The sequence below is a fragment of the Eubalaena glacialis genome, chromosome 10, assembly GCF_028564815.1.
Source record: "Eubalaena glacialis isolate mEubGla1 chromosome 10, mEubGla1.1.hap2.+ XY, whole genome shotgun sequence".
NCBI classification, from domain to species: domain Eukaryota; kingdom Metazoa; phylum Chordata; class Mammalia; order Artiodactyla; family Balaenidae; genus Eubalaena; species Eubalaena glacialis.
The window spans coordinates 54,153,521-54,167,105 of NC_083725.1; the positions used below are offsets into that span (position 1 = coordinate 54,153,521).

Consider the following 13,585-nt stretch of genomic DNA (forward strand, 5'->3'; position numbering starts at 1 on the left):
TTATCAACTGGTCATGCTTTTGTTGTTTTATTCTCCTCCTCACGACCACCTTTCTCCAAAAAAAAAGAAGATTTTGCTGGACACAGTATTACAAAGATTTCAAGTAGAAGTTTGATGGGCTTAGGTTTTATCTTTAGGCTTATAACTCATTTGAGCTGATTTTTGTGGATGATTTGTGTTACATATTGGAGTTCTTTTTTTTTTTTTTTTTTTTTTGCAGTTACTGTTTCAGCCCAGTTTGTTGAAAAGAGTATCCTTTCTCCACGGAATTGCCTTTGCACTTTTGTTAGAAAAATCCTTTGTCCACATATATGTAGGTATATTTCTTTCTTTTTTTTTTAACATCTTTATTGCAGTATAATTGCTTTACAATGGTGTGTTAGTTTCTGCTTTATAACAAAGTGAATCAGTTATACATATACATATGTTCCCATATCTCTTCCCTCTTGCGTCTCCCTCCCTCCCACCCTCCCTATCCCACCCCTCTAGGTGGTCACAAACCACCGAGCTGATCTCCCTGTGCTATGGGGCTGCTTCCCACTAGCTATCTATTTTACATTTGGTAGTGTATATATGTCCATGCCACTCTCTCACTTTGTCACAGCTTACCTTTCCCCCTCCCCATATCCTCAAGTCCATTCTCTAGTAGGTCTGTGTTTTTATTCCCGTCTTACCCTTAGGTTCTTCATGACCTTTTTTTTTTTTCTTAGATTCCATATATATGTGTTAGCATATGGTATTTGTTTTTCTCTTTCTGACTTACTTCACTCTGTATGACAGACTCTTCTGAGCTCTCTATTTTGTGCCATTTATCTACTTATCTATTTGAACACCAATACCACACAGTTGTGATCACTGTGGCTTTAAGAAAGTCTTGACATTAGGTAGTGTTACTCCAACTTTGTTCTTTGTAGTAATATAATGCTACAATGTTACATGACTATAATGTTGGGAGTCATGTTCTATAAATGTCCATTAGGGCAAGCTGGCTTATAGTGTTGTCCTGTCCTTTATGATTTTCAATTTGATCTATGGATCTATTTGATCTATGGCTCTGTTAGTCTATGGATTTCAATATTCAAAGAGATATTGAAATCTCTGAATACAATTTCCATTTCTCTGGCAGTTCTGTCAGTTTTTGCCCCATGTAATGTGAAGCTCTGTTATTAGGTGCATAAACATTGAGGATTCTTATGTCCTTTTCAGATTTGATCCCTTTATCACTATGAAATGACCTCTTATATACGTGGTAATAATATTCTTCGTTCTGAAATCTATTGTTTCTAATATTAATATAGGCACTCCTGTTCTTCTTAGAATAGTGTTCACATGGTATAACTTTTCAATCACTTTACTTTAGCCAATTTGTGACTCTATATTTCAAGTGTATAGGCAACATATAGTTGTATCTTGCTTTCTTAACCATCTGAAAACATCTGCCTTTAATTGGGATGTTTCCACCATTGATATAAAATATGATTATTGATATGGTTATCAGTAAGTCTATCATCTTGCTATATGTTTACTCTTTTCCCATCTGTTTTACCCCCTTTTTTCTCTGTTCCTGTCTTTAAAAAATATTGTTTATGATTCCATTTTGTCACCTTTTTTGGCTTATTATTTGTAACCCCCTATTTAAAGTTATTTTAGTTGTTTCTAAAGGGTTTATAATATATATCTTTAACTTACCATACTCTACCTGTATGTGATATTTTACCGCTTCACACATAGTATAATAACTATATTTTATGTATAAATAGATATACATACGTTTATTTTTCTCCTCCCAAACTTTGTAATATGTTTGTCGTATACTTTATATTTACATAGATTATAAAACCTTCATAACATTGTTATGATTTTGTTTAAATAATCCATTACTTTAAAAGTTTCTAATAACAAGAAAAAGTCTTATATATTTACCCATGTAATTACAATTTCTGGTGTTCCTCATTTTTGTGCATGTGTATATCCTTTGTAACATGGGTGTACATCTATAAGACATGAATTCTTGCAGCTTTGGGATCATTCAGGAAGGAAAACCCAGTCAATATTACTCTATCTTAAGAAGTAGAAGTCTCCCCTTATCTGCCTTTTGTAAGTAGTATTAAAATAATTTTTTAATTAAAAGAAAATGGATTTTCTACTAATTTTATTATTAGTACTATTGTTTCAGTATTTAAAAAGTTAACTGTTTCTGGATTGCTAGTGAGAATGAAAATATCTTAGATTGCTTATTCGGGGCATACATACTTAAGGAAATATTAAATTAAGATGCACCAGTGGGAGACTGGAAAATATTGTGGTTGTTATCCATGGCTTCAATCTGGGTGATATTTTTACAAACAAATGTGTAGTTATGCATTTTTAAAAACATGTGGAAAAATAAGGTGATTTTTTTACTGACCATATACAATCTCATTGTCTCTTTGAAGAAATAATTATCTTGAATGTTTTACGGTAAATGGGCCAGAATTTTGAGGCCATTGATACTCTTTACTCCTTAAGGCCACCTTCTGTTTTGTTTTTAAATAGATGTTATATTTTAGAGCAGTGTAAGTTCACTGCAAAATTGAGCGGAGCGAGGGGATCCCCATATACGCCCTGCGCTCCCACATGTGCACAGCCTCCCTCACAAGCAATGTTTGCTACCGTCGATGAAACTACATTGCACGTCATCACCAAAGTCCATAGTGTAAAATTAGCGTTTACTGGTTGCTGTACATTCTATTTGAATAGAAAATGTATAATGACACTTATTCTGTAAGTTTGAATAAGTGTATACAGTGTTTAGCATACAGAATGTTGTTCGTGGTTTTTTTTTTTTTTCACTGCCCTAAAAATCCTCTGTGCTCCACCCTCCCTCCTCCCACCCCCTGGCAACCATTGATCTTTTTACTATCTCCATAGTTTTGCCATTTTCAGAATGTCATATAGTGGGAATGATATATAGTATGCAGCCTTTTCAGATTGGCTTATTTCACTTAGTAGTATACAATTAGGGTTGCTTCGTGTCTTTTTTTTTTTTTACTTGTGCTTAAAGTAAAAATTCAGTTTATTCATCTGTTTACAACACAGTACTCAAAAGGCAAAGTGTTTCACATCATAGATTTCACTTCCAGCTCCTTGGAATGTTCATTTCTTTGACTGTAAAGAGAGACTAGACCGGAAAGCCAGGTAATGCTTAGGCAACTAAACTAAGGATGGAGCGGGTGGGGTGGGCAGTGCTAACGTCATCCTCCCAGGGATGGGCACAAGGGGGCTCTAAGCCTCAAGCTGATTGTGTAGAACTGTTAGCTGGGAGCGCGGAGCAGCCGTCCTGGACCCTCGGGCCACTGTGGGCTTCAGTCATCCCCACCACACAGGTACAGCAGCGCTTTCTGGGAGTCGCCCTTGGTGTCTTGCTGAATGTAATAGTACAGGGACTTGCTGTACTTTTTCTTGAATTCAGATCTAATTTTCAACATGTTCACTTCACTGCAGGAGATCATGATTCTAATCAGGACCTTATCGCGAGTGCCCTTGCCCTTCATGGAGTCGTACAGTCTGTCAGCAAAATACAGGGGCTTGTTCTGAATGCACTGGACTCGGTTCAGGAAGGCATTTTCCAGGCCTCCTCTGACCTCCTTCTTGATGCTCTCCAGCATGTCATAAGGGCTGTAGCTCTTGTACCTTTCAAGTACTTTCTGGAGGCGGCACACACTCCGCTCGGTCATGACGCTGACCCACTTGGAAACATCAGTTCCTCTCCGCTTCACACCAGCATCATAGAGATGCCGGGCATCTTGGTCAATCAGTTCATAATCAATGACAGAGCCATCCTCTGCTCTTCGACCCTTCCATAGGGCAACCATCAGCTTGAGGAAGTCATCAGATGTGTCGGAAATGATATCCTTCTCCAGATCGGTCTTGTATATTTCCTTGTAGACTCTGTTGATTTCCTGCAGCTCCTGGTTGGTCCTTGAGCAGATGATCTCAATGAGGGAGTCCTCATCGGTCCCCAGCCCCTTCATGGAAGCTTTCAGCTCGGAAGCCTCATACTGAGCAGGTGTCTTCAATAGGCCCCAAATCACTGTCTCCAGGTGGCCGGAAAAGGCTGACTTCAGTGCTGATGCAAGTTCCTTTTTGGTCCTTCTCTGGTAGGTGAAGGCAATATCCTGTCTCTGTTCATTGCTGCGGTTGGTCAAAATGTTGACGATGGTGACCTTATCCACACCTTTAGTCTTGATGGCCTTTTCAACGTTCATCAAAATTGGTGTATGCTTTGACGGACCCGTATGCACTTGGAGGTGTGGAGTGATCACCCTCCAAGTTGAGCTTGCAGAGAGTTTCATGAACGGTAGACATTTTGAAAGAAGCTGGGCCGGGTGCGCTGCGCTGCGAGCATCGCCAGACGCAAAGCCTGCTTCGTGTCTTTTTGTGGCTTGATAGCTCCCTTTAGTACTGAATAATATTCCCTTGTCTGGATGTACCATGGTTTATTTATCCCCTCACCTAGTGAAGGACACCTTGGTTGCTTCCATGCTTTAACAATTATGAATAAAGCAGCTGCAAACAGGTTTTTGATAGACATAAGGTTTCTACTCCTTTGTGCAAATAACAAAGAATGAGATTGCTGGACACAAGCATGTTTAGTTTTGTAAGAACTGCCAAACTTTCTTCCAAAGTGTCTGTGCCATTTAGCATTCCCACCAGCAATGACAGTTTCTGTTACTCCACATCCTTGCCAGCATTTGACATAAGTTTTCTACTCCTTCATATTTTATGTGGCAGTCCAGTACTTGTTAATAAATTTTTATTGAAATAAATAGATTAAGACAAACAGCATGGTATTCACGGTTAAAAACAAACAACAATCAGGAAATCCCAGCTGTATTTACCCCAGAGGAAGAAGACCAGCGCTGGGAGCACCTTACCGCCGCTCGCCGGCCCCCTGCCGGCTGCACCTGGCCTGGGATGTCTGGGCAGCTCCGGGGCTTCTCTTCTCAGGTCGCACTGGACAAAGGAGCCCGCCTGAGACCTCGCCCAGGAAGAGGAGCGGGATGCGCAGACAGGGCACGCGGAGTCCTCAGGGGTTAGGTGCCGGCAGGGCTAGATAAGAGAGCCCAAGATGAGGGTTGCAGCCACAAAGGTCCCGCGAATCTCTGCCGTGCCCTTGTTTTCAGCACTGAATCTCACCACGACCCGCACACGATGCCCGCAGATCCCACTTCTTTACTGACACTCGAACCACCTCCATCGCCCGACAGTATCCTAAGGGACGGCCAGGTCTCCTTGGTACCGCCAGGCACTTGTGGACACAATGATTTCTGGGTTCCTTAAGAGCAGCCCGTTTAACATCCAGGAATACGACCGTTCTCCCATCGCCATCCACGTCCTGCCAACTCCAACTCGGCCGCGGCGACTCCTGGCGGGACGGAACCTAAGGTCTTTCCCAGACCAACGCGGGATCCGGCGCGCTGCAGGGATCTTCCGCATTCCTCGCCGAGCTCCTGGGAGCCGGGTGGCCGGAGCGCCGCCACGCCCCAGCGCTCCTCCCTCGGGCGGGTACGCTCAGCGGGCTGGGGGCAGGAACCCACAGACCCCAGCGAGGGCCCTGGAAGCTCTGATCCGCCGCCAGAACACTTTCTCCTGAAAAGGCACGCCTTCCTCTGAGAGGGCGGGTTTCTTTGGAAGGAGGCGGCTCCATTCAGCGAGGATGCCAGAACCAAGGACAGAGCCTAAGCTCCCACCTGGACTCCAAACGGTCTGTCTCCAAGCGGCGACCTTGAACCTGAGGCGCGGCTGGGGCTGGGAGTCTGCAGACCTGCAGGGTCAGAGGAGCCTTAGGGCGGCCCTCAGCTCTCGCTCCCGCCCCATGGCCGAGGAATTCGGGGCTGTAGGGGTTCAGTTCGGGGACCTGAAGCCTTTATATACTATCTTTGGTTCAGTATTTTTCTGTAGCACCCCTTACATTTTTTACTAGATGCGTTTATTTTTTAAAAGAAAAACTCATATTGTTTTCGTTAAAAAGCAGAATCCCTTGATATTTTAAAAGATAACACAATAAATACAGTGAAAACTATGTTTCTAAATTAAACAGATAGAAAATAAATACAAATAATAAATCTAATCAATTTACCAAAGCATAAAATATCATACATTCATGAAAGAGGAGACTGGAATTGTTTATAGTAAGACAGTCAGAAATATATTTATTTATCTTTATATATTCTTAAGATAATAATACTTCTTTATGTAAAAAGGCATCTAATGTAGAAATGTGCTCAAATTTTATATAACCCAAATTCATTTAACCCATTTCCAGGCTCTGTCATTTTTAAGTCATTTTGGACAAAACTTGCTACTCCGCCTTTACTCTTCCATGTAGTTTCTCATTAAGTAGGTTATAAGAAGAGGCTCTGGAGTTATATAGGTCTCACTCTATATAGGGGAGTAATCAGGCCACAACTTCAATCCAGACAACTATTTTCCCATCAATAGAATTCCTGACATAGTCATTTCGTTTAAAAATTCCATGTCTTAGATTATATGTATGAAACCCAGATTAGATCATTTCAAACTGTGTTCAGAGGTTAAGAAGTAGAATACTTACTAGTGGCTTCAGTCTCCAGAGTAAGGATTGCCAGATCTCTCCTCCTATTGATCCAGAAAGGAAAAATATAACTAGGGATTTTTTTTTCTGTCCCCACATTAAGGTGGTTTTAATATTTCTTGGAGCTGACAGAGTTTCGAGGAGAGAGGAGAGAGAAATTGGGAACAGTGGGTCAGAGCAGGTGAAGGGGAGAGGAATAGGAAGCACACTTGGAATCTGTAAACACTGTACTGGCCCATTGGCTTTCTGTGACTTACTGTTCTGCCTCTCCTACCTCATTCTCATTATTACTTTCACTTATTCATCTTGGCTCCTTTATCAGTCATCCTTTGTGCATTGTGACTAAGTGTGTTTTGCATGGCTCCCTCAGTGATCTCACCATCCCTATGGCTTCCATTATAATTCACGAATGTACATCTTCAAATAGAAGATGTCCCCCGTGTTCCAAATTTGTATTTTTAAATATCTATAGGGCAAATCCAATTATATGTTATACGAACTGCTCGCTCCTAATTTATTTAATATGGTCCTCAATAGCTTCACTCTACCTCCACCTTCAATCACCTTCCAAAGGTCTGTTTCTTTTTAAAAAATCATTTGAAATAAATTTAAATTCTAACTTTATTTTGTCAAGTAATTATGGCAAAGAAGAGCAACCTAAGCACTAACAAAATGACAATGAGAACGATTTATTGTTTTATAGTATAGAATCAATGTGATGTTTAACTAAAAGATGATTTATGAGTGATCTGAAAACAAAGCCTTTATAACTCTCCCCAGTCACATGACACCAGTCTTGTTACAGCTCCCCTGTCACCTCTGGTACCTCTGGGACTAGGGTGGTAGGTCCAAGGCTAAGGACATGGACCGAACGGCAATTCATGGACATTCTGGATCAAGAGTTTAGGTCATTCTCCTGAAACTGAACAGATGGATCAGAATGACGTGATAGGTTAAAATGAGGGGCTGCTTGGTTGTGTTAAGGAGAACATTCATTGTAATGCTTTTCCCACACTCCCACTTTTATCGATAGGTGGCAAGATCTATTTCCTGCAGTGCGGCATGCCTGGATTATAAAGTAGAAGTGTGAGCTTTGTTAATGTTGCCCAAAGATCCCTTATACACAGCAACTCCTCTCGCTCTTTTTTATAATTCTCAGACCTTTCTTTTGCTATAATCACATTTGACCAGGAACAAATTCAGGAATAAGAATGAATGTCAGGAGGTTGCCAAAATCTGAGAAACCCCTACTCCTGTGCACTCTTGAACAAAACAAATAGATGATATCTGATTGCCTTCAGGTTCTCTCTAATGTAATGAAAATCATAATTTTATATTAAGTAAGGTGGTAATGTAAAAGATATGTATCTGAAATGTATGTATTAATTATGGTGAAAAATCATATGTTATAAATCTCAGAATATATGCAGTGGCTTCATCTTAATTTCTCAACACATAAGTGAAAAAAAAAAATCATTGATGTTTTAATGTCCGGTACAAGAAAGGCTTATTTGTCTTCCCAAACTTGTGTTATCTGGAAATTTTTCTCTTCATTTTCTCCCAACTATATCATACTTATCCATCATACCCAAATTTAGTAATCCATTCTATGAGGGTAATTTTGATCACTGATTCTGTATTTTCTTTGTAATTTCAAATAATGTGCAAAACTATTTATTCTCTATCAGTGTTCTTTAATAATCTGTAAGTTACAAGAGGGTAAGATAAGTCTGAGTCAATCATGGTTTTAAATATAGACAAAAATCTTAAGCTGTATCACATTGTATAAAATAATTCCACATCAGTGCAATGATAACAGTGAAAAAGAATAATAGAGAAAAATAGGGGCTTCCCTGGTGGTGCAGTGGTTAAGAATCTGCCTGCCAATGCAGGGCACACGGGTTTGAGCTCTGGTCCGGGAAGATCCCACATGCCACAGAGCAACTAAGCCCATGTGCCACAACTACTGAGCCAGCACGCCACAACTGCTGAAGCCCGTGAGCCTAGAGCCCATGCACCGCAACGAAGAGCGGCCCCCGCTCACCGCAACGAAGACCCAATGCAGCCAAAAATAAATAAATAAATTTAAAAAATAAATTTATTAAAAAAAAGAAAAAGAAAGCTCTCAGAAAAGTTGAGGAGTATATATTTTCAGAGAAAGTTTTCCTTAGTAGTTTTCTTAAGTTTTCATAAGTCACTAAACAAAGAGGAAAGTAAATTGGAATGCATTAGAATTCATAACCCTGTGCATTGAGACACCATTGAAAATGCAAGACAGTAATGGGAGAAGAGATTTGACATATCTCCATCCAACAAATGACTCTCTAGAGGAGAAAGGAAGAATCCGGAAAGTCAAAAAAAAAAAAAAAAGACACGTCAACTCAGTCGAAAAATGGGAGTGGGAGTTGATCTGAGCAGGCACCTCACCAAAAAAGTGTATCCAAACGGCTGATAAACCTATGAAAAAGTGTTCCACTGCATTTGTCATCGAGTAAATGCAAATTAAAACCACAGTGTCAAACACAAAATGACAAAAATATTAAAACAGGTAAAGGCATGTGTTAGCAAAAAAAATGGAGGAAACAAAACAATCGTCTATTGCTTAAAAGTGTGTAAATTGGTATCATCACTTTGGAAAGCTCTTTGTGAGGCATAACTTATGCATTATGACTCAACTATTTCACTCCTAGTTACACACCTAGTATCAATGTGTACATATGATCAATAAAAGGATATGCACAATGTCTTCATGACAGCAGTATTTATGCTTACTCAGTTGGAAATGAACATGTTCGTCAGTAGTAGAAAGAGTAAATTGTGGTATACTCATATAATGAAATACTATGAAACAAAATAATAAGAACACTACATGCAACGGAGTGGATGAATCTCACCAACATAATTTTAAACGAAAGAAACCACACAGAGAAGAGTATATGCTGTGTGATTTCACTTATATAAATTTCAAAAAATGACAATTAGTATCAGAGTATATTAATCACCAGGTGTGATTACCTTTATGGGAGAGGAGTTACAGTTGGGACAGGGTTGGCAATAGTGGAGCTGGATGTGGGAATATGTTTACTTGGTGTTATGAAATAGAACATTCTTTTGACAGTTTCTTCACCATTATTCCATAATGTTTAGAGACTTCTAAGCAAGGAAGGTATATTCTTGCATCAGGAATGTGGAACTGTATAATTTTATTATGTTTCCAAATATTCTTTCAGATATGGTTTCCTGACTTGAATTCCAGGGACCTCTAAGGGCATTATTTCCCCCATATCATTACAAAGGGAGAGAAAATTACATCAGTGCACAGCATTTTCTAAGATGTGCTCAAATAGTCTCTTCTTAATTACTTTGTTACTGTGCGAAACCCATTTATTTTCCTTATTAAATGTGAAGGGTTCAAGCCAATTTCATAAACATGCTCCTTTTCAAAGGATAATCATCTCTTTTGTTGTGTTGCCTAAAATACTAGCTATAGTTTGTCATTTCCTTTTCAACATGGCTCTATACATATATCAAAATTTACTAAACTGTACACTTAAAGTTGTTAAATAATATTGTATATAAATTATGCATCAAAAAAGCTAACAACAAAAAATGTTGCCAGAGTTAAAAAAAAAAAAAAAGTGTATTAGAAGATAGAAACAAAAAGAGAGAAAAGAATAAAAGAATGAAGACAGATCAAGAAAAAGCAAAAACCAGCAGATTATTTAGAGTTTGGGTGCTTGGATCAGATCGTCAACTTTCTTCAATTTTCCAGTTGATAAAATGAAAGCCAATTAAAAAGGAGGATGCTCACCATAGAGGAGCAACTTCATAGAAGTGAAGGGCAACTTTGCACCTTGACCAGCAGGTATGTGGGAGAAACGCTGCCTGCTACCATCTGCAGAGCCTGTGAAGACTTGTGAGAAAGAAAGTGCTGCATATTTTTGTTGTGTCTCCGCAGTTTTTAATTTTTTTCCCTCCTCTCCTGTTATAATCTTTTCTTCTCTCTCCTCTCTCCGACCCAGTCTTTGCAAAAACTTCAGCACTTTGCTAAAGGAGGTGAAAATTCCAGCCCAGCAGATATATTTGAAAGTTGCCAAGCAGCTCTCAGGAAGACCCCCAGGAATGTCAGAAGCTAGATTGCCCCGGCTCCTGAACCTCATTTCTTAGAGAAGCGGCCTGTTTTCCTTTCCCTGTTTGGTAAATTTATTATTTTCCCTATGGCTTAGTAAAATCAGTCATTCTCTCCCTTGTATTTGTTAGAAAATTCACATGAAAAAGTGTTGCTAGAGGGGCAAGTGTCTCTGTCTGCTTCTCTTCATCCATCCATCTGTCTATCCTCCACCCAGTACCCGGAATCGACCGCCCAAAAGTCCTAGGCAGATAAGAAATCCTTCAGAAGATGATGCACTTTCATGTAAAATCTGACGACTTATAATTACCATTAAGAGATTCTCATAATTACCTGGAGTGAGATGAGGGTCAGAGGGAGCTAGCGCTTCGGGGCCGCCCATTTTACAAAACCTTAGAAATCCTGAGGAAAAGCTGGGGAGGTGTTGACCCTAGTCAGGGATTTGAGTTGTGAATTTTGGTTTCATTTTTACGACACGCCCTCTCTGAGTTCCTCCCATGATCTCTTGTGTTTGGTTTAGGTCCTTAGATACATCCCAGGTTCCTTTACGGACCCCAAAGGCGATCAGCTTCAGCATCCTCATTTTTTTCTATGTCATCACTAACTTCAGCACTCTGAGAAAGGGTCCCTGGACCGGCGGGCTGGGAGGACCCTGTCTCCCCCTAACGAAGGGCGCAGAGCCAGGAAGGGTCACCGGAGGCTGGAAGCGCTGGCGACCCCTCTTGGCTCGCAGCCCCGCCGGCCCTCGGCTCTCGGGCTCCCTCTAGCGGGCTCTCATTTTCCGCCCAGGTGAGAGAGGCACTCCGTCGTCCTCTCCCCGCTCCTGGTCTGTTCCAGAGGCCCTCCCTATCCTTGTGTTGTTTTTTATTTTACCCCACCTGCCAGATTGCCCCGCGAATACACCCCTCTTCCCCTCTCTCCAGGTTCTCGACCTGAGACCCGAGTCACTAGCGGGAGCCGGAGAGTCATTGTGCGAATGGGCCTTGGACTCGGGACCAGCTGGGGCTTGTGGGCTCTTCTAGGCAGAAGAAGGTGGCGGTGCACGCCCTGGCCTGAGTTCCCGAGTCTGAACCCATGCGAATTGGAGAAGGACATATTGCTGTAGGGATCGAGGCCTTCTAGGCTTCTCTCTCACCCTGGAGAGAAGTAGAACCTCACCCTCCACTGATCCTTCGTGCTTCCGCGATAAACAAAGTCTTAGCCTTGGGGACAATGGGATTCTACAGGTCCGGGTAGGCGTCCTCTCCAAGCCCCGCCTTCTTCTGTAGGTCTCGATGGTGATTCAGTTGGTTTTGTTGAAAATGACACATTTTCCTGGAGATCACTCATTTTTCACCCATGCACTCCTCCTTTTGCAAACAGAAAGGAGTGGGCAGAATGTAGTGTTCTCTTTTATCTTGGAGCTGTGGATGAAGTAGGGAAGCAGCCTCTGCTCTGTAAAAGGTTTAACCCCTCCCCTGTCTCTCAAGACCTTCAGATGTGAGGATTTCTCCACTCACTTGGGGACTGTCCCAACGACCAAAGTTCTCCACCATATTAGCCCCCAATACAGAGAAACAGCTGCCCAGGTATTTCCCTCACCTCCAGGGTTTTTTCACTGGTACTAATGAATAGTCAGGATCAAATCTTTTGGCACTTTGTTTCCTCCCTCTATGCTTTGAGGGTGGCTGGCTTACTTGAGTTATTTCCTAAGTCCAAATAATTCACAGATAAGTGGAAATACCTTGTGGTCCCCAGACATATCTGAGTCCTTTGTGTCGTGTAGAAAAGTATTAAACCCTTGTGAGAGCTGGGTGTGTGGTCTACAATTAGGAATTAGAAAACCTGGGTCCTCAGGGGAGATTTTATATATATATATATATATATATATATATATATATATATATATATATATGACTCAAAACTATAAATTTTGGATATTCTTAGTCCTAGCTGTTCTAATTTATTTGAACTATTTCAACAAATTAGTTGGATAAATTTACAATTTATATGTAAACCATGTTTATTGCATAGGAAATTTGTAGCTAGTATACAGACCCCCCAAACATGGCTTGCATATTAATTTATCAATACACCCAAAAGGATGTGCACAAAATTTCATTAATACTAGATAACATAGACACCCCTACTATATCGACAGGACCTCATCAATCTTGTCCCCCAGTGTTTATGTGGGTATCTTTCCTAAAACTGTACAAATATTACATGTTTAATCTTTTGTAATATGATATTACAAAGAAATTGCTTTTATTCTTGTTCAGCTCGGTCATCTTCATATATGTTTAATCCTTACTAGTCACTTGTGTTGTTTCACTTTCTTCTTCTTCTTTTGTTTTTTTTTTTAAATTTACCTTGGTATATATAACGTCTTCGTTACTGGTTTCTAAGAACTCATTTATGAGTAAGAATGTTAACCATTTGTGATGCAATGCAAATCAAATACCATATTTTATTGCCATCAATTTACTATGGTGTTTTGTATTTTGGTTGTGTATTAAAGTATAATCATGTTGTGTTTTCTGTAGTGAGTTCTTAGAAAAGTCCATTATTGTTAAGCCAGGACAAAATGACTTACAGATGGCTCCTTAGGGGGAGAAACTTGAGGGACTAGAGAAGGTGTGTGAAAGAGAGATCATAAAACACTGCAGAACTGACCTTCAGGAACAGCTAGAGGTGGCTAGGCACAGTGGTAGAGATAGATCCAGGGAGATGAAGCTGTGCGTCTGCGAGTTTCTGGGGCAAAGGAGCAGAGAGGGCCTCTCAGGTTCATGTTCTCCCAAGATGGGAGTGCAAGGCTGCGATCCTAATGTAGCTCTGGCATAAGGGCTCTTCTAGCAACTGTCTCTCTAAAGGCCACTTCA

At 40.5% G+C, this 13,585-nt stretch overlaps 1 protein-coding gene across 1 annotated transcript; it reads right to left on the bottom strand.

The window, feature by feature from the left end:
* Nucleotides 1-3,278: 3,278 nt before the first annotated feature.
* Nucleotides 3,279-4,382, bottom strand: LOC133099212 (annexin A2-like). The gene is given in 2 exon segments (XM_061202730.1): nucleotides 3,279-4,245; nucleotides 4,247-4,382. Coding segments are annotated over 2 exon segments (1,002 nt in total). The 5' UTR covers nucleotides 4,348-4,382; the 3' UTR covers nucleotides 3,279-3,344.
* Between the last annotated feature and the right edge of the window lie 9,203 nt (nucleotides 4,383-13,585).